General features: G+C 46.1%; 1 protein-coding gene and 1 non-coding gene across 2 annotated transcripts in view; one reads left to right on the plus strand and one right to left on the minus strand.

Annotated features, from left to right (window-relative positions):
* Positions 1-4,698: 4,698 nt before the first annotated feature.
* On the plus strand, positions 4,699-4,805 carry LOC132693420 (U6 spliceosomal RNA). The gene has a single exon (XR_009616805.1). It is a non-coding gene; the product is annotated as a U6 spliceosomal RNA (small nuclear RNA).
* Positions 4,806-14,573: 9,768 nt separating this feature from the next.
* The window catches only part of SCARA3 (scavenger receptor class A member 3), a 50,450-nt gene continuing 38,604 nt past the window's right edge, over positions 14,574-26,419 (minus strand). Inside the window, exon 6 of the mRNA XM_060653649.3 lies at positions 14,574-16,429. Within this exon, the coding sequence (XP_060509632.1) occupies positions 15,978-16,429 (452 nt within the window). The 3' untranslated portion in view covers positions 14,574-15,977. The remainder of the gene's footprint in view (positions 16,430-26,419) is intronic.

A 26,419-nucleotide genomic window follows, 5' to 3' on the forward strand; every position in this document is an offset into this window, starting at 1 on the left:
CATCGATTCCTGCTTTTCCCCTGCACACCCTGAGGCAGCAACCACTCTGTTCTCTAGTGTCATAGGATGGCTTTGCCTCCCCCTAATTTAACAGAAATGGAATCATACTGTATATGCTCTTTTGTGTGTTACTTTTCTTCAATATAGTATTTTTGACTCTTTTTTTTTAATGTATTGCTTATACATTTTGGTTGTTGCTTTTTTTCTTCCTCTTCAACCTCTCCCCCCTCCCCTTCTTCCCCATCTTCTTTGGAGTAGTTCATATTCCATTGCACAAAAATGTAACAATTTATCCCTTCCTCTGTTGGTGGATATTTGGCCTATTTCCAGTTTGGGGCAATTATGATGAAAGCTGCTGTGAATGTTTTTGTACAAGTCTTTTTGTGGAATATGTTTTTGTTTCTCTTGGGTAAATACCTAGGAATGGAAGTGAAGTGTTGAGTCATAGGGTGAGTGCATATTTACCTTTATAAGAAATTGCCAAACTGGTTTTCCAAAGAGGTTCTACCATACAGTCCCAACAGGAACATTCTCACTATAGTTGGATATTTAAGTCTTTTCCATATTAATTCTTCTAGTGAGTAAAATATGGTATCCTAGTTGTTTTTTAAAATCAATTTTGGGGCACCTGGGTGGCTCAGTCGGTTAAGTGGCTGACTCTTGATTTCAGCTCAGGTCATGATCTCACGGTTGTGGCTTCCAGCCCCACACAGCACAGACCTTGCTTTGGATCCTCTGTCTCCCTCTTTTCTGCCCCTCTTTCCCTCCCCCCACTCTCTCAAAAATAAATAAATGTTTTAAAAAATTAAAATCAATTTTATTGATGTATACTTTACATGCACACATTTTAAGTGTATAATTTCTTGAGTTTTAACAAATGTACACACCTGTGTAATCACCATCCCTAATCAAGATAGGGACAATTCTGTCACCTCAGAAAACTCTCATGCCCCTTTCTGGTTGATTACTCTCCACTTCTGCCCCAGTAACCACTAATCTTACTTCTATCATTTTTTATTTGTTTCGCCTGTTCTAGAATTTCATATAAATAGAATCATCACTATGTACTCTTTTTTATGGATGGCTTCTTCCACTCAGCATAATTTTTTTTATTAAAAAAACTTTTTTACACTTTTTTCATTTTTGAGAGACAGAGACAGAGCATGAGCAGGGGAGGGGCAGAGAGAGAGGGAGACGCAGAATCTGAAGCAGGCTCCAGGCTCTGAGCTGTCAGCACAGAGCCCGACGCGGGGCTCGAACTCACCAACCATGAGATCAGGACCTGAGCCGAAGTCAGATGCTTAACCAACTGAACCACCCAGGCGCCTCTCAGCATAATTATTTTAAGATTCACTCATATTTTTGTGTCCAATATAACATTTCCCTTTTCATTGCTGAGGGGGCATTCCATTGTATGCATTTTATACATTCTCCTGACGGTGGACATTGGGTTGTTTTTACTTTTTGGCTATTATGAATAAATGTATTTTTTGATATATGTTTTTATTTCTTTGGGATAAATTCCTAGGAGTGGAATGACTGAACCATATGATAAATGTACGTCTAACTTTAAAAAAAAATTTTTTTTAACATTTATTTTTGAGACAGAGAGAGACAGAGCATGAACGGGGGAGGGTCAGAGAGAGAGGGAGACACAGAATCTGAAACAGGCTCCAGGCTCTGAGCTGTCAGCACACAGCCCGACACGGGGCTCGAACTCACGGACCGCGAGATCATGACCTGAGCCGAAGTCGGCCGCTTAACCGACTGAGCCACCCAGGCGCCCCTATGTCTAACTTTTTAAGAAACTACCAAACTGTTTTCCAAAGTGGTTGTATTATTTTACATTCCTGCCAGTGGTATATGAGCGTTTCATCCTCACCGCATCCTCACCAGCACTTGGTCAGTCTTTTTAATTTTAATAGGTTTGTGGTGGTATCTCATTGTGGTTTTGATTTATATTTTTCCCTGATCACTAATGATGTTGACCATCTTCTTGTGCACTAATAAATGTCTCTTGTGAAGTCCGTTCAAACATTTCACCCATTTATATGGGTTATTTGTCTTATTACTGAGTTGCAAGAGATATTTATATATTCTATTTATAAATTACTTGTCAAATGTTTTCTTCCAATGTGTAACATATCTGATCATATACTTAACTGGATCTCTTGGTGTGCAGATTTTAATTTTTATGAAATTTATCACATTTTTCTCTTATGGTTAATGCTTTTCTTGTTTTAGCTGAGAAATCTTTGCCACCCAAAGATCATGAAGGTATTTTTCTGCGTTTATTCTAGAAGCGCTATAATTTTTTTTTTTTTTAAGTAAGTCTTTATGCCCAGCACAGAGCCCAACACAGAGCTTGAACTCATGACCCTGAGATGAAGACCTGAGCTGAGATTGAGTCGGACACTGAAGTGACTGAGCCTCCCAGGCGCTCCTAGAAGTGCTATAATTTTAACATTTGTATTTAGGCCTTCATCTATCTTGAATTAATTTTTATGAGTAACATGAGCTAGGGGTCAAGATACACTTTTTTCCTTATGATTTCCAATTGTCCTAGCACCATTTTTGAAGAATCTTTCTTTTTCTCGTTGACTTCTTTTGGTTCCTTTGTAAAACAAAACAAAACAAAACAAAACAAAACATCAATGGGCTAATTAATGTTGAGCTAATTTCTGACTCTGTTTCTGTTACACTTGTCTGTTCATCTTTGTGACAGTACCGTACTATCTTGAATACTAAATCTTCATAGTCATTACTGAAATCAGGCTATGTAAGTCCTCCAAATTGGTTCTTTTTTTTTTCATGAATTTTTTTTCTTTTTTGCTATTCTATGTCATTTATATTGCCATATACATTTTAGTATCTGCCTTTCAATTTCTATAACAAAGACGTGCAGGAGCTTTGAGATTGCATTAACTATAGATCAGTTGGGGAGAATGTCCACTATTAAGTCTTTCAATCTGTGAACGTGTGTATCTCTCCATTTATTCTGGTCTTTTAAAATTTCTCTCAGCAACATTTTGTCATTTTATACATACAGATTTCATACAAATTTTGTTAAAGTTATTCCCAATTATCTTATGTTCTTTCATGCTATTGTGATATTTTTTTAATTTCCTTTTTCATTTTTTTTTGTAGCTAGTATATAGACAAATGATTGATTTTTATGTATTGCTCTTGTATCCTTTGCCCTTGAGAAGTTGTTTTTTGGTAAAAGTAAGGTTTGCTTTTTAATAGATTCCTTAGGAATTTCTACATGTACCATTATTTTGTTCGTAGATAGAAACAATTTTACTTCTTTCCCTGTCTTTCTATTTTCTTTTTTTGCCTTATTTCACTGGCTAAGATCTCCAGTACAATGTTGAATGCAAGTGGTATGTCCATACCTTTGCCTTGTTCTTGATTTTAGAGAGAAAGCATTTGGTATTTAACATTTAAATATGATGTTAATCGAAAGATTTTCATAAGACAACTTTATCAAAGTTTGAAGTTTCCTTTGATTCTTAAGTCTACTGAGACTTTTAATTAGAAAACATTGAATTGTTACAATTTTTTTGCATCTGTTGAGATGACCAAATGATTTTTCTCCTTTATTCTTCTGTATAAATGATGAACCATATTAATTGATTTTCAAAGTGTTAAACTACCTAGCATTACTGTGACAAAACCTGCTTAGTCATGATGAATTATCTTTTTTATATATGACTAGATTTGATTTGCTAGTACCCTCATTCAATTTGTTAAGAATTTTTGCATTTATATTCATGAAGATCATTGGTCTATGATTTTATCTTCTTGCACTTTACTCATTCCCTCCTTACCTTTTGAAAGAGTTTGTGTAAGATTGCTATTTATTTTGTAAATGTTTAAAATAAATTTTCTTAGGAAAAGGTTTTTAATTCTGAATTCAGTTTTTAAAATGCACTTAAGACTATGGAGACTTTTCTATTATTTTTGTATTAGCTTCTGTAATTTTTGTCTTTCAAGAAATTTTTTCATTTCACCTAGATTGTTGAATTTGGTAGTATAACTTGGTTCATAATATTACCTTATTATACTTCACTCTGCAGGATCCATAGTGATGTCCCCTCTTTCATTCCTGATATTGTTAATTTATTTGTTCTTCCTTTGTTTTTCTTGAAAATTTAGTTAAGAGTATATCAGTTTTATTCATATTTTCAAAGGACTAACTTTTGGTTGTGTTAATTTCCTTATTGTTTGTCTTTTTTTAATTGATTTTGGCTTTTTTAGTTGTCTCTCTTTATCTTATTCTGTGTTAACATTTGTTTCTTTTTCTAGTTTCTCAAAGCAGAAACATAAATCAATGATTTAAAAATTGCTTTTCTTTTTTTATATAGTCATTTAAATGTTTATTTTTGAGAGAGAGAGAGAGCACGAGAGCACAAGGGAGGAGCAGAGAGAGGGAAAGCCCGATGCAGGGCTCAAACTCATGAACCTGTAAGATGATGGTCTCGGCCAAAGTCAGACGCTGAACTAAATGAGCCACCCAGGTGTCCCACTTATATAGTCACTTAAGCTCTATTTTATTTTTTTTTTTTCCTAAGAACTACTTTATCTGCATCTGACAAATTTTGGTATGTTATATTTTTAATACCAGTTGAAAATTTTTTCTAATTTTCTTTGCGATGTTTTTTCTCTGACCTATATAATTAGAAGTGTGGCATTAGAGTGTTCACTTCAGCAGCACATATACTAAAATTGGAACGACACAGAGAAGATTAGCACGGGCCCTGTGCAAGGATGGCATGCAAATTCGTGAAGCTTCCAGAAAAAGAAAAGAAAAAAGAAAAGAAAAGAAAAGAAAAAAAGAAAAGAAAAGAAAAGAAAAAGAAAAGAAAGAAAAGAAAAAGTGTGGCATTAGAAGCATCTCTTTCACACAGCGTATCGTTAGGTCTTACTTTTTTTTTTTTTAAGTCTAGTTTGACATTCTCTGTCTTCTAATTTGAGTATTTAGTTCCCTTATATATAATGTAATTATTATATAATTTTTTTAGGCCCATATCTTTCTTTTTGGGTTTTTATTTGTCTTGTTTTTTATGTTCATTTACTCCTATTTTTCATCTATTTTTAGCTCAATTAAGTATTTTTAGTATTTCATTTTACCTCTTCTATTTGCTTTTCTGTTCTACCTCTTGGCTTTATTTTTTAGTGGTTGCTGTAAGAGTTACAATATACTTCCTTCCTATCCTACCTTGAATTAATGTTATTTTTGTTCACATATGATGTAAGAACTTTCCACTTATCTATCTCCCTTTCATTTTGCCACTGTTATCATTCATTTTCCTTTTTTGTATGTAATAACTTCACAATGCATTGTGGTGATTATCCCTTTAACAATAAATTTTCTTTTAAGGAAATCAAGAAATAAAAAGAAAAAGTATTTTATATCCATAAACTTACACTTATTGTTTCTTTCATTGGGTAAAAGAGTGTTGTGTGTGAAACTTAAGTTTGTAACTGGTATAATCTCCTTTCAGCCTAAAGATATTCCCTTAATATTTCTTTTTTAGCATAAGAGACTGTTAAAAAACTGAGAACAAACTGAGGGTTGATGGGGGGTGGGAGGGAGGGGAGGGTGGGTGATGGGTATTGAGGAGGGCACCTTTTGGGATGAGCACTGGGTGTGGTATGGAAACCAATTTGACAGTAAATTTCATATATTAAAAAATAAAAAAATAATAAAAAAAAAACAAAAAAAAATATTTCTTTTTTGTGCAAGTGTACTGGTTATAAACTGCTCAGCTTTGTTTATATGAAAATTTCTTTTACAGTCCGTGTTTGTATGCTTTTACATGTTGACATACTTTTAATATCATATTTAAGAAACTGTTGCCTAACTCACTATTCTAAAATTTTTATATGTTGTTTTTTGATGTTTTATACTTTAGCTTTTACAATTAGGTCTATAATCCATTTTGAGTTAATTTTTGTATATGTTAAGAGGTAAGGGCCAAGATTCATATTTTGTATATCATTATACTATTGTTCCAGTACTGCTTTTTATAAAGATTATTCTTTCTTCATTGAATTGCTTTGGCAATCTTGTTGAAAATCAACAGACAATATATAAGTGGATCTATTTCTGAACTCTCTATTCTGTCCCATTGATATATGAGTCTATCTCTATACAAATACCACACTATCTTGATTACTATAGCTTTGTACATCTTGAAATCAGGTAGTATGTCTTTCTACTTTCTTCTATTTTTCTAATTTAAAAAAATTAATTTTTTAATGTTTATTCAATTTTTGAGAGAGAGCGAGTGAGCAGGGGAGGGACAGAGAGAGAAGACACAGAATCTGAAGCAGGCTCCAAGCTCCAAACAGTCAGCACAGAGCTTGTTGAGGTATTTGAACCCATGAACTGTGAAATCATGACCTGAGCCAAAGCCAAAGCTGGATGCTCAACTGACTGAGCCACTCAGGTGTCCCTACTTTCTTCTTTTTTAAAAAACATAGTTTTGGCTCTGGGGTACCTGGGTGGCTCAGTTGGGTGAGCATCTGACTCTTGGTTTCAGCTCTGGTCATAATCCCATGGTTTGTAGGTTTCAGCCCTGCATCCGGCTGTGTGCTGACAGTGCAGAGCCTGCTTGGGCTTCTCTCTCTCCCTCTCTGTCTGCCCCTCCCCTGCTCATGCTCTGTCTCTCGCTCTCAAAATAAATAAACATTAAAAAAATAGTTTTAAAAAAGTTTGGGCTCTTCTAGGTCCTTTGCATTTCCAAACAAATTTTAGAGTAAGTTTATCTATTTCTTTAAAAATTCCTGATGGGATTTTTTTATTAGGATTACATTCAATCTATATATCAATATGGAGTAACCTCATATTGTAACAATATTGAGTCTTCTGATCCATGAATATTGTATTTATCTACAGTTATTTAGGTCTTCCTTAAGTTCTCACAGCAATGTGATTTTCCGTTTTCTAAATCTCAGGTCTTACATGTATTTGCCAAATTTTTTACTAAGTATTTCACATTTTTGATATCATTGTATTACAGTTTTTCATTCCAACTTCTAGCTGTGCCTTGCTAGTGTATAGAAATACAATTGATATTTGTTTATTGACCTTGTGTTCTCAATTTTGTTTACTCATTGCTGAGTCTTTTTTTTTTTTTTTTTTTTTTTTTTTTTTGGCAAATCCTTAGTATTCTTTACCTAGTCAATCACTGTCCTCAAATAAAGACAGTTTTACTTCTTCCTTTTCAATCTGGGCATCTTCTTTTATCTTTTACTTCTGTTATTGCATTGGATAGGATTGTCAATACATGGTTAACTCAAAGTGGTAAAAGCATACATACATCCTTGACTCTTTTCTGGTCTTAGGGGAAAGCATTAAGCCTTGTATCATTAAGAATGATGTTAACTCTAGGTTGTTTGTTTGTTTTATGATGTTTTATAACAGATTGAGAAAGGCTCAATCTATTCCTAGTGTGTGGTGAGGTTTTTCTAATATATAAATTTTGGATTTTTTCAAATGCTTTTTCTGCATCTATAGAGAGAATTATATTATCTTATTTTCTATTAATGTGGCAAATTATCTTTATTTTGAGTGTTAAAACAACTTTGTATTTCTGAGATAAAACTCATTTTTGATATATTACCTTCATATATATTGTTGGATTCAGTTTGCTAAAATTTTGTTAAGAAATTTCACTTCTAGCGGTGCCTAGGTGGCTCAGTCAGTTGAGCCTCTGACTCTTGATTTCGGCTCAGATCATGATCTCAGGGTCATGGGATTGAGCTGCCCATTGGGCTCTGTGCTAAGCATGGGAGCCTTCTTAAGATTCTTTCTCTCAAAAAAAAAAAAAAAGATTTTCTTTCTCTCTCTCTCTTCCTCTGCCCTTCTCCCCTGTTGTGCTCTCTCTCTCTCTAAAATTAAAAAAAAAATTTTTAAGAAATTTTGCTGCTATATTCTAAGGATATTGATCTGTAGTTTTCTTTTCTTATGATTTTCTTTTCCTGTAATATGTATTAGGTTTTGTTATCAAGATAATGCTGGATTCATAGAATGAGTTAGCAAGTGTTCCCTCCTCTTCTATTTTCTGAAAGAGTTTGTATAGAATTTTTCATGTTTCTATTGTTGCCTAATGTCTCCAGGCATTATTGCATGTAGGGCGCTGTTTAGGATTAAAGATAATGAACATAAATTTATTTTCAAATCATATTCTAGGTCATTCCAAACTTTCTGGCTGACTTCATGTCAGATCTGATTGTGTGGAAAGAAAGCATGACTTAGAATAGATGAAACACAGGTAGTAGACATTTTAATACTTAATAGTTTGTGCCTCACCCCAGAGGATTTAGTTGGGTGCCCATTTTGGACTTAGGGAAAAGACCATTGGGAGTTTGGTGGGCACCTGGCTTCCTTTGTAAAGCCCCCAGCTTTCACAGCAGAGATTATGCTCCTGTCTCTAACCCCTGTATTGCTCTTCCTAATCCCTAATCCTAAATATGTGCCTTGTCACATGTTTAGTGACAAGGCAACTGGGCCAGAGAAGCCCAGCAGGCCCTGAGATTGGCGCCTTGTTACAGCTGTGTCAATAGCTTGCTCTGAGTCCTTGAACAAATCTGTTTCTGAGGACCTCAGCTTTCTCAGGTGCAAAGCACAGGCCCAACTGAACCCCCAATCCTATCCTTCTGTAAGAAGCACCTCACCATAGCTGGCTTCCATACATTCTGAGTTCAAATCTGCATAACTTCTACATGGCCTTGAGTGAATTACTTAACTTTTCTCAGCCTTGTTTTCTGACCTATAAAATGAAAATACTTTCAGTTTGTGAGAATTGGATGAGATACTATACACCGATTTTATTTTATATTAGTTTTTAAATGTTTTATTTATTTTTGGCGAGACAGGGCACAAGCGGGGAAGGGGCAGAGAGCCAGTGGAAGAGAGGGTCTGAAGCGGGTTCTGTGCTGACCGCAGCGGGCCTGATACAGGGCTCGAACTCTGTGAGATTATGACCTGAGCGAAAGTTTGATGCTCAGCGGACTGAGCCACCCAGGCGCCCCGAGATACTGCACACAAATTTTAAAGAACATAGTATGCTTTCTCTCTTACACTTGTGGTTCTCAAATTTTCTTTGGGGGGGGGGGTGCACCAGAATTCCCTGTGGATTTCTCCCCCTCACTCCTCCCTGTGCTGTCCCCTCTGTGATTCTGAAGTGGGCAGTGGAAGCCTGCAGCCTGCATTTCTAGGGCCTCCTGGGTGGTTGTCCCTGTTAAGAGCACTGCCCTAACCTCTGTAACATCTCCCACCACATCAAACAGAGAGCCTTGCACTTTGAAGTGTGCAAAAGAAAACAAAAAGACCGGGTAGGTGATGGCAAGGAAAACAACCTGTGCTTCTGCAGGTCAAGCAATCCCCTGGGAGGCTGCTCAGCGTCCCTCCAGGCCCTCCCCAGCCCCGGCCCAGCGCTGCTGGAAAGCGCGGCGTGATCCCACCGTGTTTGTCAGCTCCCTGCTCGCGTCATTTCTGGCTCTGTTTTGACAGGTGTGTCCAAGGCTGGCGCAGCACATGTTGCCAGCACAGCCTGGGCCAGGGAGGAGGAGCCGGAGGAAGGCCCAGAGGCTCAGCCCAGGCTGGAGGGGCGGTGAAGTGGCCTGGGGAGGAATGGTGGGCAGGCCCAGGGTTTTTAGACATAACCCAGTCCTGTGGCCCCCAGGAAGCCCCCTTGCTGTCTCCTTAGAAGGAAGCCCGGGAGCTCCTTCAAGGCTTTGCAAACCTGGCGGGGAGTAAAACACCTGACGGCAAAGGCCATGATTCTGATCCAGTGATGAGAAATCTCGCAGGCTATCACCTCTTAGTCCGGGTTCAGACTTTAACGCCTCGGCCCTGGCAAGTTCCAGGGGAGCAACCAAGCAGGGCAGGAGGAAGAGCACTTGGTCAGAATTGCAGGATAGAGAAATCCAGCGCATTCCAGGTGACTTCCTGATGGCGTCAAGACCCGGCCACTCTCTTTGTTCCCTGGTAGAGGAACCAACGTCGGAGATGCGTGGTGTCAGCCTGCAATCCCACTACAAATGGAGGGCCCAGCGGGGTAGAAGCCTGCCCCGTTGCAGTTCCATGTCCGCGAAGGAATTCTATCATGGAGCCCACCCAGTCATCCCACGTGATGCGGGTGGATCACAGAGTTTTTGCACAGAACAGTGTATCGATTCATGGTGTTTGCTGCAGGCTTTATGGTTCCAACTGCCCTCCCCACCAACACCTGTCGGCTCTCGGGCTTTCCAGAACCTTAAAATGGTCTGGACATTCTGAAGGGTCACATTAGTAGTGAGGGCTATTTGATGAGGTGGGATAGAGACAGAGACCCGCGGGCACTTTCTGGGGAATGTGCATCAGGAGCCCAATGGTCGTGACCAACGGCAAAGTGGCCTGAGAAGTGGAGTTTACAGCACAACCAGAGATGTGAGAAGTTGAGGGGACCAGGACCTGAGCTTTAGTCCCAGGTGGGTGACAAACTCCTCACCTCTCTCAGCCTTTGCTGTCTCTCTTGGAAAGTAGAGAGGCTGAGCCTGGTGATTCACCAGCTCTCTCTGGGCTCTAACGATATAGGGAATGTGGCAGTGGGAGCTGCAAGGGCTCCCGTTCCGACCACTCATCTGCAGTGGGCAGTGGTGACCGCCACTCAAGAAGGTCTGCATCTGTATAATGCACATGATAACGGCTGCTAATCGCCTGACCACCACTGCCAGGTACTGGGGACTGAGCTGTGTCTCCATGAAATCCATGTGCCGAAGCCCTAACCCTCAGTGCGATTGTATCTGGAGATAAGGTACTAGGAAGTAGCTGAGGTTAAATGAGGTCTCTTAAGGGTGGGGCCCTAATCTGTTAAGACTGTGGCCTTATGAAAAAAGGAAGAGAGTGCTCTCTCTCACTCCCTCTCTCCCCTCCCCTTCTTTCCCTACCCCACACCCTGGACCAGGTGAGGACACAGCCATCTGCAAGCCAGGAAGAGCTGGCATCTTGCTCTGGGACTTCCTAGCCTCTGGAACCCTGAGAGAATTAATTTCTATTGGTTGAGCCACCCAGCCTCTGTTATGGCGGCCCGAGCTGACCAGTGCACCAAGCAATTGGCCAAATGCACTGTTGAAAAGAAAACCCCAGGCCCAAAATGGTGGTAACTGGGCCAGGCCAGATCATCAGACCTGGCCTTAGTACCTAACCTAATTGCAGTTTCAGTCTCCCCCAGAAATGTAAATCTTAACCTGTCAGTCGGGAATTTTCTGATAACAGCAATGAGGTAATCTGTGGACCTGGGCCCTCTCCATCCCCCAAAGGAAGATGAGGTAATAAAATCCTTTGTGTAATAAAACCCTTTGCCCTTCCCACTAGGGGAAGGTGATTTTGCCTGAAATAATCCTTTCTTTTCTTTTGCTTATAATTTTTCTGCCCTACCCTCCTTCCTCCAAAAACTTTCCATTTTGGGGTGCTTGGGTGGCTCAGTCGGTTAAGCATCTGACTCTTGATTTTGGCTCAGGTCACGATCTCACGGTTCATGAGACAGAGACCCCCCTCGGGCTCTGTGCTGACAGTGCGGAGCCTGCTTGGGATTCTCTCTCTCTTGTTCTCCCCTACTCACGCTCTGGGTCTCAAAATAAATAAACATTAAAAAAAATAAAAACAAGGGGCTCCTGGGTGGCTCAGTTGGTTGAGCGTCTGACTCTTGATTTCAGCTCAGGTCATGATCCTGGGGTCACAGGATCGAGCCCCACATCAGGCTCTGTGCTGAGCACAGAGCCTGCTTAAGACTGTCTCTCTTCTCTCTCTCTCCCCCTCTGCCCCTGCTCATGTTCTCTCTTTCTCTAAAATAAATAGAATGAAAAAAATAAATAAAAATTAAAAAATAAAAACAAAACAAAACTTCCCATGTTGTACAACTCCTTACAGTCTCCCTCTCTTCACTAGATGGGGTGCTGCCCGATTCAGTGAATCACTTGATAAAGCCAACTAGATCTTCAAATTTCATCAGCTGAATTTTTTTTTTTTTAATATAGTATCCTCTTACTTAATCCCCTCAATGACCTCAGGAGGTAGGTGCAATTGTAATCCCCATTTTACAGGGACGGAAACAGAACCAGAGAGAGGGTAACTTGCCCAAGGCTGTTTTAATAGAGGTACATCTAAAAACTCATTATCTATGTGACTTTGGGAAGCTAATCTCTCCAAACCACCGCTTCCCCATCCGTAAAGGGGGAATAATAATAGTATATATGGATATAATAGCTGCATTACAAGTTGTAGTGAGGATTAGATGTGTGAATATATGTAAAGTGTTGGGTCACCTGGTTGGCTCAGTCGGAGAAGCAGGTAACTCTTGATCTCGGGGTTGTGAGTTCAAGCCCCACGTTGGGTGCAGAGATTATTACTTAATAAATAAGTAAATAAATGAACTTAAATTTTTTAAAATATATGTAGAATGCTTAGAATGGTATTCTGTTGCATAAGTCCCCCACTGGTGTCTGCTATTATTGTTGCTATGATTCTCCTTATTCCTTTATTGCCAACCACAGATTTATGGCCAGCTTCGCTCAGAGCCAGTCTGGCCTTTCTGCCTCTAATTTGACCACAAGACTCTCTCCCTGTGTGGTCCCAGCCCACTGGATCAAGGTGGATCCTGGACGGGCCCCCAGGGTTGGCAGTTCAATTGCTATCCTAGGGTTGGGAATGAGCAAAGGACAGGGTCCTTGCAGGGGAGAGCAGTAACCCAGTTAAGCTGAGCCTTATGCACACAGAAGATGATGGTCAGGAGAAAGGGGACAGAGGGGAGCAGAGAGGAGAGGTCAGTGGCCACCAAGAGAAGAGACCAGTCACCCTTGACAGTGAAGACAGAAGCCTGAGAGGCTGGCAGCCTCCCACGGGTAGCAAGCCCAAGACCCGGCTGTTCTTCAGCATCTGTAGCTCTGATTTTGCCTGCTGTGCCTATTTCATAAATACTCTCTCTCTTCCTTCCTCGGTAGGGCTTGAGAGGACTTCCCTGAACAGGGAAGGTGGAGGTATGCACCTGTGGGGGGCGGCGACAGCACAGGTGGGCTCAGGTGCGTGCCTCACCCTCGCCTGCGAATCAAGCTGAACTTCACCCTCCAAATCACACAGCCGGGGATGCTGGTGGCCAACGGTCTAGGACACATGAGTTTTCTTACGTCTTTATTCTTACGTTATTGAGTCACGAGGTTTTTGTTGTTGATTTATTTTGAGAGAGAGAGAGTATGTGCACGCATGAGTCGGGGAGGGGCAGAGAGAGGGGGAGGGAGAGAATCCCAAGCAGGCTCTGCACGGTCAGTGCAGAGCCCGACATGGGACTTGAACTCACGAACTGTGAGATCGTGATGTGAGCCGAAACCAAGAGTCAGATGCTTAACCAACTGAGTCACCCAGGTGCCTCATCTGTGTCTAATTTATAAATTAAACGCTCTCATCGGTATGTATATTTGGAAAAAAGGCAGAATACGTATGGGGTTCAGTACTATCTGTGGTTTCAGGCATCTAATGGGGGTCTTGGAACCCCTCACAGATAATGGGAGACTATTGTATAGCCTCTTGGTTTTGTTTCTGTGGAGAAACCTTACTAACACGCATCACTTCCCCCTCCCTTCCAAAAAACAAAATCGAAACAGGGCATAGGACTTGTACTGGGCTGCGTTTTATTAGCAAGTGACCATACTATGCTACTATAGACCGAATATTTGTGTCTCCCCCAAATTTATGTGTTGAAATCCTAACCTCCGCTGTGATGGAATTAGGAGGTGGGGTCTTTGGAAGGTGTTTAGGTCTTGAGGGTGGAGCCCTCATGAATGGGATTAGTGCCTTTAGAAAAGTGACCTCAGCAAGCTCCCTCTCCCCTCCTGCCATGTGAGGGCACAGTGAGCAGATGGCCATCTATGAACCAGGAAGCAGGGCCTCACCAGGCCCTAAGTCTGCTGGCACCTTGATCTTAGACTTTCAGCCTCCAGAACTGGGAGAAATAAATGTCTGCCGTTTGTAAATCGCCAGTCTGTGGTATCCAGTTAGAATAGCCAAAATGGACTAAGACATATGCTTTCAAAGCCAGCCCCCGAGGGCAGAGCTCCCTCCTACACTCTGGCTTCCTGGAGCAGACCTGGCTGATTCACAGGGGACCCAGCTGTCCTCTGTTTCCTGTGGATCCTGGAGAGGCAGGCTTTCGGGGGCAGATCTGGCCCGATCTCTTTCTGCTTTTCTGTTTTATCTGCAGAACAGGGAGGGTGAAGGTGTCACTCAGATTGTCTAGGGCTCCGTTTAGCCTGTTGCAAGAATAATAGAACTCACCTTCTCACTGGGTTCCTGCTCTTTATGGGTGGTTCCCTCACATGCACTTGGTCCCTGGCCCCCAGAGGACCGCTGTGAATTCCTGCCACAGCTCTGTGTCTCTAGATTGAGGGGCAGGGGGTTAGGGCCAAACTCTACAGTGAATATCTAGGGGACCCTTCGTCCACCGGTTCCCCTTCAAAGTCCAAGTGAGGCAGAGCCCCTGAAGGCATTATGCCCCTGGTTGGGCAGAAAGGACCAGAAGACACCTCCCTCCTGGAAATAGCTCTTTACTGACTCAGTAATACTATATCGCATGATATCATATATAGACAGAATTACATGGCATTGGGGGGGGCAGGTGGGAGTGCAAACCAGTTGCACATATTACAGGAAGGGAGGTGGCATTAAGGCTTTTGGAATGAGGACAGAGGCTATTCTCTGAGTCAGGGTGGGGAGGGGACAGCTCCAGGCCCCCAGCCCAGGAGTGGTTGGGATCTGCCGAACACCAAGGTAAGGCAGCTTTACCACAAGTTTAGCCTGTGGGCGGCCTTCACCCTGCTGGGGGAGCTTCCAGGGCTCCTTTCTGCCCTTGTGCACAGGAAGTTGGAGGTGACGAGGGATGGTGTCCTAGCGAGTCTCTTGTGGATGTTTGGGCCCTTCCCTCCTCGTCCAGCCTTCCTGCCCAAGCAGAGAGGCCTCGGGCCATTCTGAGTCAGGGCAGGGTAAGGTCAGCAGGCAGCTGTGGGCAGGAGAGCCGGGTACAAGAGGGGAGAGCTGCTGTCTCCAGGCTTGGCCCTCCTCCAGCCTCCACAGAGGGGCCCGTCCCAGGAATGGAGCAGGCGGGCCAGCCTCAGATGGAGCAAGGGAGGCATCTTCACTCACGCCTCTGCCTCCCTTCTTCCAGCTTCCCAGCTGCTGGGCGCCACTCTGGGAGAATGTTCCAGGGCCTAGATAGTCTCCCCATGCAGATGAAGCTCCTGCTTGGATTTCTCCCAAGATGATCCTGAGAGAAGGAGGCAAGGATGAAGTGAGGAATTTTCTGGAGACAAGAAAAAATTGCTGAACTCATGAGAGCTCGGTGCCCAGAGCCTGAGAATGTGACTCAGGTGGAGTCCCTCCGTCCTGTGTGAGGCAGGGGGCAACTCCTGGGACACTGCTCCCATGGTCGTGAGGAGAGTGTTCTGGTCATCAAATCCACCTTGTCCCTAGAGTTTGAACCACATCCCCTTCAAAGGTTTTCCGGGTCTTTTCAACCGCTGGGAGCCACGGGGAACTGTTAGCTAGGCTGGTTCCGAAAAAGCTGGAGAGCCAAGTTGGTCAACAATTCAGAAATAGAGTTAAGACCTTCCTCCCAAGGTAGCCACCTCCCTGGCAGGCTCAGTCACAGGAGAGGGGGGTCTTCTCCTGCCCTCTCCTCCTGCCCAGCCAGGGACACCCAGTTGGCCCCCCTGGCCAGCAGGGAAATGTATGTGCGTGTGTGTGTGCGTGTGAGGGGCTGCTTTCTGTGGTACAGTCAGTACTGGGGAGCCCCGAGGTGCAGGGGCAGGCTGGGGAGAAGACCCTTTGGGATCAAAGAACCACAACTGTCTGTAAGGGTGGCTTTCTGGGGTGGGGGCTTGCCATGCCCTGAGGCCCTTCCCGGCATTTGGTGCAGCAGTGTCTGGGCCTGGGGCCCTTAGTAGCGGCTCTGGCTTCCTGGTGGGCCTGGGGGCCCTGGGAGGCCAGGGGGCCCCTGGATCCCTGGTTCACCCTTAAGCCCCATGGGTCCCCGCTGGCCCGGTGACCCTGTCTTGCCAGCAATCCCTGGCTTTCCCTGAGGCCCTGAGGGCCCTGGAGACCCTGGGGGCCCCTCTGGCCCTGGGGGCCCCATGTCCCCTTTCGGGCCTGGCTGTCCTCTTGGGCCTCCAGTTCCAAAACTGCCCTTTGAGCCTTTGAGGCCTGGGAAACCCCGAAGGCCAACCGGTCCCCTTTCTCCCATGGGTCCTGTGTCTCCAGGCTGCCCCTGAGGACCCTGGGGTCCCGGGGGCCCCAAGCTGCCAGGGTCTCCTTTCGGTCCTCTGCTGCCACCAGGCCCTTTCGTGCCCGTGTCTCCTTTGAGTCCTCTTGGTCCGGGGGGGCCAGGGGCACCTAAGGTCAGAGAGAAGAAGGGAGAAGTCAGTCCATGACGGGCAGATCTCACGAGGCTCTCCCACCAAGGAGACACAGCACAGGCCAGGCCACAGTGACAATGTCTAGTTAGCTAGACACAAAGGCCAGGCCTGCCGCCTGCGAGCTCTGGGAGCTCGGGCCCATTACGTGACTTCCCTAAGTCGGCCGAACAACCTGTGAGGAGGGGACCCTGAGATAACGTGGGTAAGTGTCTGGCGGGAGGTCTGGGGCACCGTGAGAACTCACTGTTCTGACTTCAGGACTTCGTTCCCCACGTGCACTCAAGCTGGGAACTGGGAGAGCTGGACAGCTCTGGGAAAAGGCCAACACTGGCCAGGACTGTCTGTCCCAGTCTGGAGGCCGCCTGGCCTTCTGCTTGAGTCTTTGACTCAACCCCCTGCCCCACCCTCATCTCAACCTCAGGCTTTTGCCCATGACCGTTCTGCATCTGGGGCCAGGGATGGAGTCAAGTGACACGGGGGAGGAAAACCAAAAAAGTGAGGCAGGAGAAACAGACCCCTTTGCAGGGTTAGTGTGTGGGCACAACAGCCCAGAGAAAGGACGGCTCCTCCAGGAGGCCCACCCTGACTACTCTGAGCTCCTGAGGCTGCCACTTGCTGAATCTTTCAATTGACGCGTGGAAAAAGAAGTCACCGTACCGTGAAAGCAAACCCTCAGTGCCTTTCTGGCAGACCCTGCTAGACTATGGAGCCTCTGGAAGAGACTGAGGGCCACAGCTCACAGCCCCGCCCTGGGCATGGAGCCTGGCACATGGCAGTGAAAACTCAGAATATGCTTGAAAAGAATGATTCACCAAATAGCTGTGGACTCCTTGCTCCCACCTGGCTCTGGCCTAGCGCCTGGGGGAGAGGCCAAGATGAAGACATGGTCTGTCCTTAAAGAGCCCTTCTTAGTTCCCAAGCCAGGGGTCGGAAGACTTTAATATGCTTCTGACTAGATCTGAGAGTCACCAGCTCCCAGAGCTGTACGAACACTCAGGGCACAAAGCAGAGTGTGGCCGTCGCTCTGCCCCAAGGCATCTCTGAATTCCTGGAGGAAAGGGGACTCGTTGGCCTCATGAGGATCATGCAGCAAAGGCACAGCAGAGACCTGGCTTTTTTCAGTGGTCTCAGCAAAGGGTACGGGTACAGAATTCTCCCTGAGAATTCTGCTGCTACATCATTCTTGCAAAAGACTTCTGGCATTTTCAAGCTAGGTGAGAGCCAGTCCAATTCCTGCCTTTCACAGAGGAGGCAACTAACGCCCAGAGAGGTGAAGCAGTCCCCTCAGGGTCCCCTGAGCGGAAACCAGAACCCAGGTGGGCCTCTCAGAGAGCAGGGAGCCCTGCCAGTGGCCATGACCCAGGTCTGCGGTGTCCGGGCTCTGCCCCAGCTAATGAAGATGCCACTGCTGTTAATCCTGGCTGATGCTACCTGCTTACGCCCCCCAGCCCCCAGCACCCTCTCCCCACTCCCCACCCCTGTTGCTCCCTGTGGGTCTGCTTCCCAGAGGGTTCTGTGGATCAGTGAATACCGTCCTCTTAAGCTCTAAACTGGGATCTAAACGGGAAACTGGAGCCCAGACAGAGTCAGCCCCACGAGGGCCAATAAAAACCTTCCAGCCATTCCCTGCCCCCGCCTGCCCATGCCCACCTCCCCCCCCACAGGGGCATGCAGCCCTGTGTGGGCTCGGCTCACGTGGCGTGCCAGCTGCACAGGCTGGGATTCCGTCATGGGGCCAGCGGGGGCGGGGGTGGGGTGGCTGGCGGTGCAGCAGACCCGCCAGGGAGCAGCCAGGAGGCAGGGCCTGCTCTTTGGTCTGCAGAGGCCCCTGGAGCCCCCCCAGCCCCCTCTCCCCCGCACCAGGCAGCTGGAACAACCTGGTACAGAGAGGTGCCCACCAAGGGACTGCCTCCCCCAGCCTGGCAGGACTTGCTGGGAATCGGCAGAGCCATGGCGCCGGTCTCCGCCCCAGCTCTGGCCTTGGCACCTGGGCCTGCTGAGGTTGGAAAAACAGCCATTCAGAGGTGGAGGGGCCCCTGGAGGATCGGTGGATGGGTGGATGGGTGGGAGTCAGGGGGCCCTGGAGTGACGTTGGGCAAATTCCTGCCCACTCTGGAGCTCAGGCCCTCATGGATAAAATTGAGAGTTGTACTTCAGTTCCTGAGGGCCCCTGGAGCTTCCCCCCCCACCCCTCCCCCTGCCTCTGTCCTTGCCCTCTGCCCTGCTTCTTTGGGCTCACCCGCTGCCCGCCCCAGGACACAGCTCCCCGGTTCTTCATTCTCTCCCCTTATAACCACTTCCATGGCTTCCTCTCTTGTCCCCGGGGTGAATGGGTCCACGATCCCCATTCCCAGCGTCGACCCAGGTAAAGCATGAGAAGTCTCATCCCGATGAAGTTGCCCTGCTCTGAACAGCCCCCAGGTCCAGCGGGAGCCCCCTCACTCTCTCCCCGGGACCCCGGCCTGCCCGTGTCGTCTGCATCAGGTGCCCTCTCCGCCCTTACTCGAGGGGCAGAGCAGCTAGCTGAGAGGGTTGCCAGGGGTCTCTATGCCAGCAGTGAGGGAGAGAAAGAGGGTGAGGCCCTCTCTTCTGCCCCTTCCCACCTGCCCTCACGGCCTCCTCTTCCTGGGGAAGCTCTTGGCGGCTTCCCTAGATGGGGAAGGCCGGGGTCCACATGCCTGGGTGGAAGGTGTGTGCAGAAGCCTGGGTCACACTACGCACCTCACTGCCCCAGGAGTGCAGCCCTCAGCATGCGTGGAAGGAGAACTTCAGGGAAATGGGTGACCTCACTCTCCATACCCCTCCCCATCATGGCTGGCACCACCGACCCCATCTCTGAGCACACGGAAAGGGGTCCTAGACAGTCACTTTGAGGACATCAGGCGGGGTGGCCTCGTCTGGGACTACTGACAGGAGCCTCTGTTGCAGACAAGGCATCAGGGGCCAGTGACAACCCTGCGACATCCCTGCCCACTCTCTGACTTCTCTGGGACCTGCCTTCTCTCGGAGAAGGGAAGGGCAATGAGAGTGCCAGCATCTGTCTACTGAGTCTCTCCTGTGTCAGCTTTGTATACTGAGATTGTTGTCCCATTTTACAGATGAGACAATGTGGTGCAGAGGGTGACATCGTACCCAAGATCATCGGCCAGTAAGGGGTAGAGACAGGACTCAAAGCCGGGCCTGAAGCTCTGAAACCCATGCTCTGTCCCCCTACCGCACTGCCTCGGGTCCTCATTACCCTGTGGCTGGGCTCCTGGCCCTTTCCCCGCCCCCGCCCTGCCTGTCCCAGGGAGGGTCCACACAGCGTGGGGAAGGGTAAGATGAAGGGCTGTCTTCTCCAGGTGAGCTGGTCCCTCCCAGCCATGAATCATGCTGTGGGACCTGGGTCTAGCCTGGGAGGAAGTCAACAGCCCTGGCTTTCATCGTTAGCTTAGGGGCAAGGAATGTGGACAGAGGTTGACAGGGTATCTGCTCTGCGGGAAGGCGTGCCACTGACACAGCCCATTATCAGATCGGGATACCAGCAGGGCTGCAGGGCAAAGGAGGGGAGGGCTCAATCCTGCTCTGGGCGGAATTCAAATGCTGTGGGGAGCGTTTAAAGCAAAGGAGGAAAGTGAGCAGTGTGGCTGAGGGGCAGGGTTGTGGGAGAGGAACGGAGCACCCTGGAGTCCCGGGGAGGCCCATAATTACTCAGGAAGCCGGGGACTATAATTAGGCGATCCTGGCCCATTAGGGTCGAGCCACAACTGACTGCATGTCTGGGACAAGTAGGTGGTCTGCACTAGGAACCCGGAAGAGGTGGAGGTGGGGGTGAGCAGAAGTACTGAGTCTGTCAGAGCCCAACACTCCCCACCCATGGGTGGGGTAGTGCGTGGGCAGGAGGGGCCTGCAGCCCATCTCCCAGTCCAAAGCAACAGGTCAGCTTACGAGGACAGAAGGAAACAGAAACGGAATGGGTGACTCTTGAAAGGCCATGGAAGGAAGGCACACTGGCCTGGGCTTTGGGGGACCCTGGTTTGAGTCCCAGGTCTGGTATTAACCAATTGGATGCGTGGGTAAGTCTCTGTCCCTCTTGGGACCTCAGGCTTCCCTCTGTTCAGTGAATATACTGGCCTAAGTCAGGGACTCTCAATACCGGCTGTTGTTACCTGAGGAACATTGAAAAAATGACAATGGACCTCCACTTCTGTGATGCACTAGATTGTAACAGACGAAACTTCCCACTGAGAATAATCCGAATCATCAGATCAAATACCAAGACATACTCCTGATGGCTTTGGAGGGAGATCAAAGGCTAAAATCACAGGGAGAAGGGAGGCTCATGGAAGTCAGCCTGGCAGTCTTTGGCACTTTCCTTCTCAAGGCATTTGTTGATGAGTGATCAGTTTGAGCAGAGAAGCTGAGAAGCCAAACAAAACGCTGCAGCCGTCAGGCTGAGAAGCTGAGTAGGGCTTTCAGTGGCTTCACTGGGGCTGGGGTGGAAGGATGCCAAGATTCAGGAGAAGAGGGGATCGTGTGTGCATTTGCACAGGGCAGAGAGACTGAGCAGAGCGTTCAGCTTCATTCACTTAGTCTTATGGTGCCGGGGAGACAAGAATCGGCGTTCAAGACAGACAAGGTGACAGGGCCCTAGTAAACGCTCCTCTAGGACCAAGCGCTGTGAGCATGAGTGTATCAGAAATAGGCCAAACGTCACCTTTCTTGCCCACCCTCTGCTTCTAGCCTTGTTTATGCTTTCATTCTGCCTTCACTGAGCAAATGTTTCCTGAGTGCCTTCCAAGAGCAGGCACTCTGCTGGGTACTTGATGAGGGAGACAAGTAGCCCATCATCAAGAAAATTAGATTCAGAATCATCCCTTAAATTAGGGCAGCCTTTTATATTTTATAAAAATTGTTCACACCCGCTGTTAACAATGATACTCACAACTACCCCATGGGATATAAGCAAGGGAGGTATTAATATTCCTATTTGTGGATGAGGAAGTTGAATTGAAAGTAGCTAGTGGCCAAAAGCCTTATCCAAGGTCACTCAGCTAATAAGCAATGATGGTTTCCTGTTTTCAATGTCCAAATAATAGTCCTAGCACAGACGCTGTCTAACACAGACACAGAAATCATCCTACAGAGCAGGAAGAGAGAAATACTCTTTTTTTTTTTTTAAGTTTACTTATTTATTTTGACAGAGAGAGAGAAAAAAATAGCAGGGGAGGGGCAGAGAGAGACAGGGAGAGAGAATCCCAAGCAGGCTTCGCACTGACAGCATAGAGCCCGACATGGGGCTTGAACCCACGAACCGTGAGATCATGACCTGAACTGAAACCAAGAGTTGGACGCTTAACCAACTGAGCCACACAGGTGCCCCAAAGACAGAAATATTCTATGAGAGGTACACACACTATGGAAGTACCACAGGCTTTCTGTTGAGCAAGTTGAGCTGGAAGAGGTCTCAGAGAACAGCTGGTCTTATCCTTTTACTTACCGATGAAGAACAAAAAGAAAAAACAGAGGCTTAGAAAGATTAAGTGATTCTGCCTACAGACTCCGAGCAAATTAGAAGTCAGACTTCTTTCCCATGTAGTTTAAGAGCTCCAGCCCTTCAGTCAGCACTTGGCACCTTCCACACTGGCTGTGGTCATTGCTGTCCCACCCCGTTTATTCTAGAGAGCAGCTCAGTTCCAGCCTGGGGGAGACCTCACTGCCAGCTCCAACATGAGAGACTGTCAGCACCTGTCTATGCCTGAAAGAATGAGTAACAAGCTCCTGTAGGAAAGGATGCACATTTTGTACCTGAAATTTTCTCTCAGATGAGAAAGGTTTTACATGAGGTGCTTTAACAACCATGAGGAGTTTAAACAGAAATTCAGAGGTTGAACCAAGAGTCAGATGTAGCTGAAACAAATATCTTACCTTGCTCTCCAGCTAAGATAAGGTCCTCAGATGAGGACTCTGTCATTATTAGGACAGGAACAAATATAAATTCCCATGACTCTTGTTGGGTTATACTTAGAATGGGGTTCTTAAATGGTTCCCCTGCCAACACTTTGAGTATCATCTCCCTCTTTGCAACTCTCTGCCCCACACCTTACACCTAGGCAGGACCTGAGGGGAGGTGCCTTTTTGGTATCTGAGAGCTTACGCTCTCAGTGTCTCCTCTTCTGGCTGCACCCTGGACGTGTGCACCTCAGAGCCATGACAAGGGGTCAGAATTTAAAATCATAGTGTGACCTTGAGCTCGTGCCTTAACCTTTCCCAGTCTCAGGTCACCTTCTTGTAAAATAAAGACACTGCCTTATCTACTGCACAAAGGTTGTTGTGAGGCTGAAACAAAACGAAGTCTGTGAATGGGCTTTGTCATTGGGAAAGCTTTATATTTCATTGGTTCTTAGGCTGAACGCAACAAAAATACAGAGGATAAACTGTAAGAACTCCCTGATAATGCCTTTTCTAGAACAATGCAGCCTAGAGGATGTATCCTAGAGCTACGTATTTTAGATAAAACACTGGGGGAATGTTTCAGTTACCCAAGAAACATTCAATACTTGGCTTTGTTGCAAAAATATGACAGCAGGTCAACAAGATGTACTTCCATCCCCCCCAACACCACCAATTTAGATTGAATAAAAAATTAACCCTCGTGGCAGTAGAAATGCTCAATGATGTAAAATAAAGGCAATACAGGTTTGAGACTAAATGATTAAAGCAAAATAGAGAATCAGAGAGGTTGGCTCCAAGTCTGTGCTCTGCAGAGAGAACAGAGCTGTCTGGGATTGTGGGGCCCTCCCTCCTTCTTCCTTAAAGCTCCCCTAGATTATCAGGCCCAGATATTTGCCCCCCTCCCCCACCAAATGTAAGCCATAAATTCTGGAACTGGCAGATCTCAGTGGCTAACTAATTTTATTCTCTAGAGCCAAGATTGGTTATATTTTCAGGTCGAACCCTCTTCCTGCAAAGACACACAATTCCTTGGGAAGGGTCCAGGGAACCTGGGTAGAGCCATCCAGATTCCTAGTATAAACGAATTCTGATTAGGCATCTTTGGGATTATTTTCCAGGAGAAAAACTGTTGGAAATACTGCTGTGAAAGAGTAGAATGAAAAAGTAATAGCATTTGTTAGGGATTAAATTGTGTCCCCTCAACATTCATAGGCTAAAGTCCTAGCCCCTGGGGAATATGACCCTCCTTAGAGACAGGGTTTTGACAGAAGTAATCAATTTTTTTTTAATTGTTTTGAACACTTATTTATTTTTGAGACAGAGAGAGCATGAACAGGGAGGGTCAGAGAAAGAGGGAGACACAGAATCTGAAACAGGCTCCAGGCTCTGAGCTGTCAGCATAGAGCCCGACGCGGGGCTTGAACCCACGGACTGCGAGATCATGACCTGAGCCGAACTCAGACGCTTAACTGACTGAGCCACCCAGGCGCCCCAGAAGTAATCAATTTTAAATGCAGCCATTAGGTAACCCCTACTCCAATATGACTGGCTTCCTGAGGAAAAGGGGAAACTGAACACAGAGACAGAAATGCACAGAGAGAAGATGAAGAGATGAGGGAGAAAAGCGTCATCTATCAGCCACGGCCTGGAACAGAGCCTTCCCTCACGGCCCTCAGAAGGACCCAACCTTGCCGACACTCGAACTCAGACCTCTGGCCTCCAGAGCTGCGAGACAGTACGTTTCGGTGGTTTAAGCCACTCAGTCTGTGGTACTTTGTAACAGCAGCCGGAGCAGACTAATACAGTGCTCATTTCAGAATGAAATTCTCATAAGCAGAAGCCATAAAGCATGATTTGAAGGAGTGGGCCAGGCAACCCACCTTTGGTATGGAATCTAGGGGTAGGCTGGGGATGGAGGTTCCCCACGGGGAAGAAGAGGTCAGCCCCTTGCTGGGGAAATTGATGGGGATTAGACAGAAGTGCACTGCAGAAACTACACTGGGCAGATTGCTGTCACCAAGAAGCAGGTGCTTCAATTGCTCAGGTGCTTTTAGAGGGACAGGGTTTTATGTGACTTTGGAGAAGGCCGTTCCAGGCAGCTTGCAACTATGGATCTGAACTGCCTTGAATTTGAATCCTGTGTCCATTCCTTGACAGCTGTGTGAACTTGGCTAGACCTCGTGTGGTATCCAGTTCACTGCAGGCTTTTTGGGTTCATGGTTTCAGGGATCGTGGGAATGAAAGGAGATAATGTGTATGCCATAGGCTTCCCCCATGATCTTTGCATGTGTTGCTCCCTCTACCTGGAACCCTTCTGTTCATCCATGTTGAACCTGCTATATCTAACTTATTCCTCCTTCTTTTTCAGGTGTCTCAGTTCAGATGTCACCTCTGATGGTTAATTTCATGTATCAACTTGACTGGGCCATAGGGTGTCCAGATATTTGGTCAGACATTATTCCGGGTATGCCTATGAGGGTGTTTTGGGATGAGATTAATATCTGGATCAGTAGACTGAGGAAATCCCCAATGTGGGTGAGCCTCACTTCAGTCAGTTGAAGGCCTTGATAGAACAAAAAGCCTATGGGGTGCCTGGGTGGCTCAGTCGGTTGAGTGTCCGACTTCATGTCATGACCTCAGTGTCCATGAGTTCAAGCCCTGCATCAGGCTCTGTGCTGACAGCTCAGAGCCTGGAGCCTGCTTTCGATTCTGTGTCTCCCTCTCTCTCTGCCCCCCACCCCCACCCCCTGCTCACTCTCTGTCTCTGTCTCTCTCAAAAATAAATAAAAACATTAAAAAATTTTTTTTTAAAAAGCCTAAGAGGGAATCCCTCCTACCTGACTGCTTCAAGTGGGGACTTCAGCTCTTTCCTTCCTTTGGGTTTGAACTGAAACCATTGGCTCTTCCTGGGTCTTGAGCCTGCCAGCCTTCAGCCTGCAATTATACCATTAGCTCTCCTGAGTCTCAGGCTTTTGGACTCAGATTGGAATTAAACCATTGGCTCTCCCAGGTCTTTTGCTTGCTGACTCACCCTGCAGATCTTGGGCTTTGCTGGTTTCTATAATTATGTGAGCCACCTCCTTCAATCCCTTATAGTAAATCAATTTCTTTCAGAGATCCTAATGGACACAGGATATATATATCCTGCTGTTTGGTTCTGTTTCTCTGGAGAATCCTGACTAATACAGATTGTGGTACCAAGAGCAAGTATAAAGGAACAGAATTTTAAAGATGAATGTTCTAAATTGATCTGGGATTTCTGGAACTGACTCTAATTTAAGATTTAAAGATGCTAATGACTTTATTTCTAGTAGTAAAGACAGCCTAATAGTCCAAAGCATGATCTGGCAACAAAGATATGCAAAGTATTGGGGACTGATACTTTCGAACATTTTTTGTCAGAGTAACGAGTATAATGAGATTGGTTGCTCCTAATGTTACTGGACAAAGTGGGGCAATAAAAAGTTGACCTTGGGGATTCAAATTCCCAGCTCAAGTGTCACATAAATGACCTGAAAGCTTCCATGTCTGCCCTGAAGGAGACCCTTATTTCCTGTGGCTATGGGGTTGAGATTGCTGAAAATCTAACTTACAAACTCATCCTGTAACTGGCTGAATTGCAATGCAGGCTGAATTCCCAGCTTCCCAGGGTGTCCACTCTTAAAGTAAAGGCATTTTCTGGGAAGGAATGGTATCCTGAAAGTTGGAATGGGGATATGTGGGAAGACCTTGATGGAGCTGGGGACACTAACCCCTAAATTCTGATAAGTCATCTTTGACAGAGGAAGCAGTTCCCCCCACACCCAGTAAAAGTGGCCTCTCAACCCCTGTCTGAAGCCCTCATGGCCTGAGGAAAGGGCAGTGGCCTGCCCTGAGGCACCGCCAAGCAAGACAATGATGATTCTCCTGAGGACCCACCGCCACCACCCCCCTTTGCTTCTAGACCTATAGCTAGACTCAGTTCTCAGCAGGACCTTAAAGGTGAGGCACAAAGTGTGACCTATGAGGAGATGTGCTACACTCCAAAAGAACT

The sequence above is a fragment of the Panthera onca genome, chromosome B1 (assembly GCF_046562875.1).
Source record: "Panthera onca isolate mPanOnc1 chromosome B1, mPanOnc1 haplotype 2, whole genome shotgun sequence".
NCBI classification, from domain to species: domain Eukaryota; kingdom Metazoa; phylum Chordata; class Mammalia; order Carnivora; family Felidae; genus Panthera; species Panthera onca.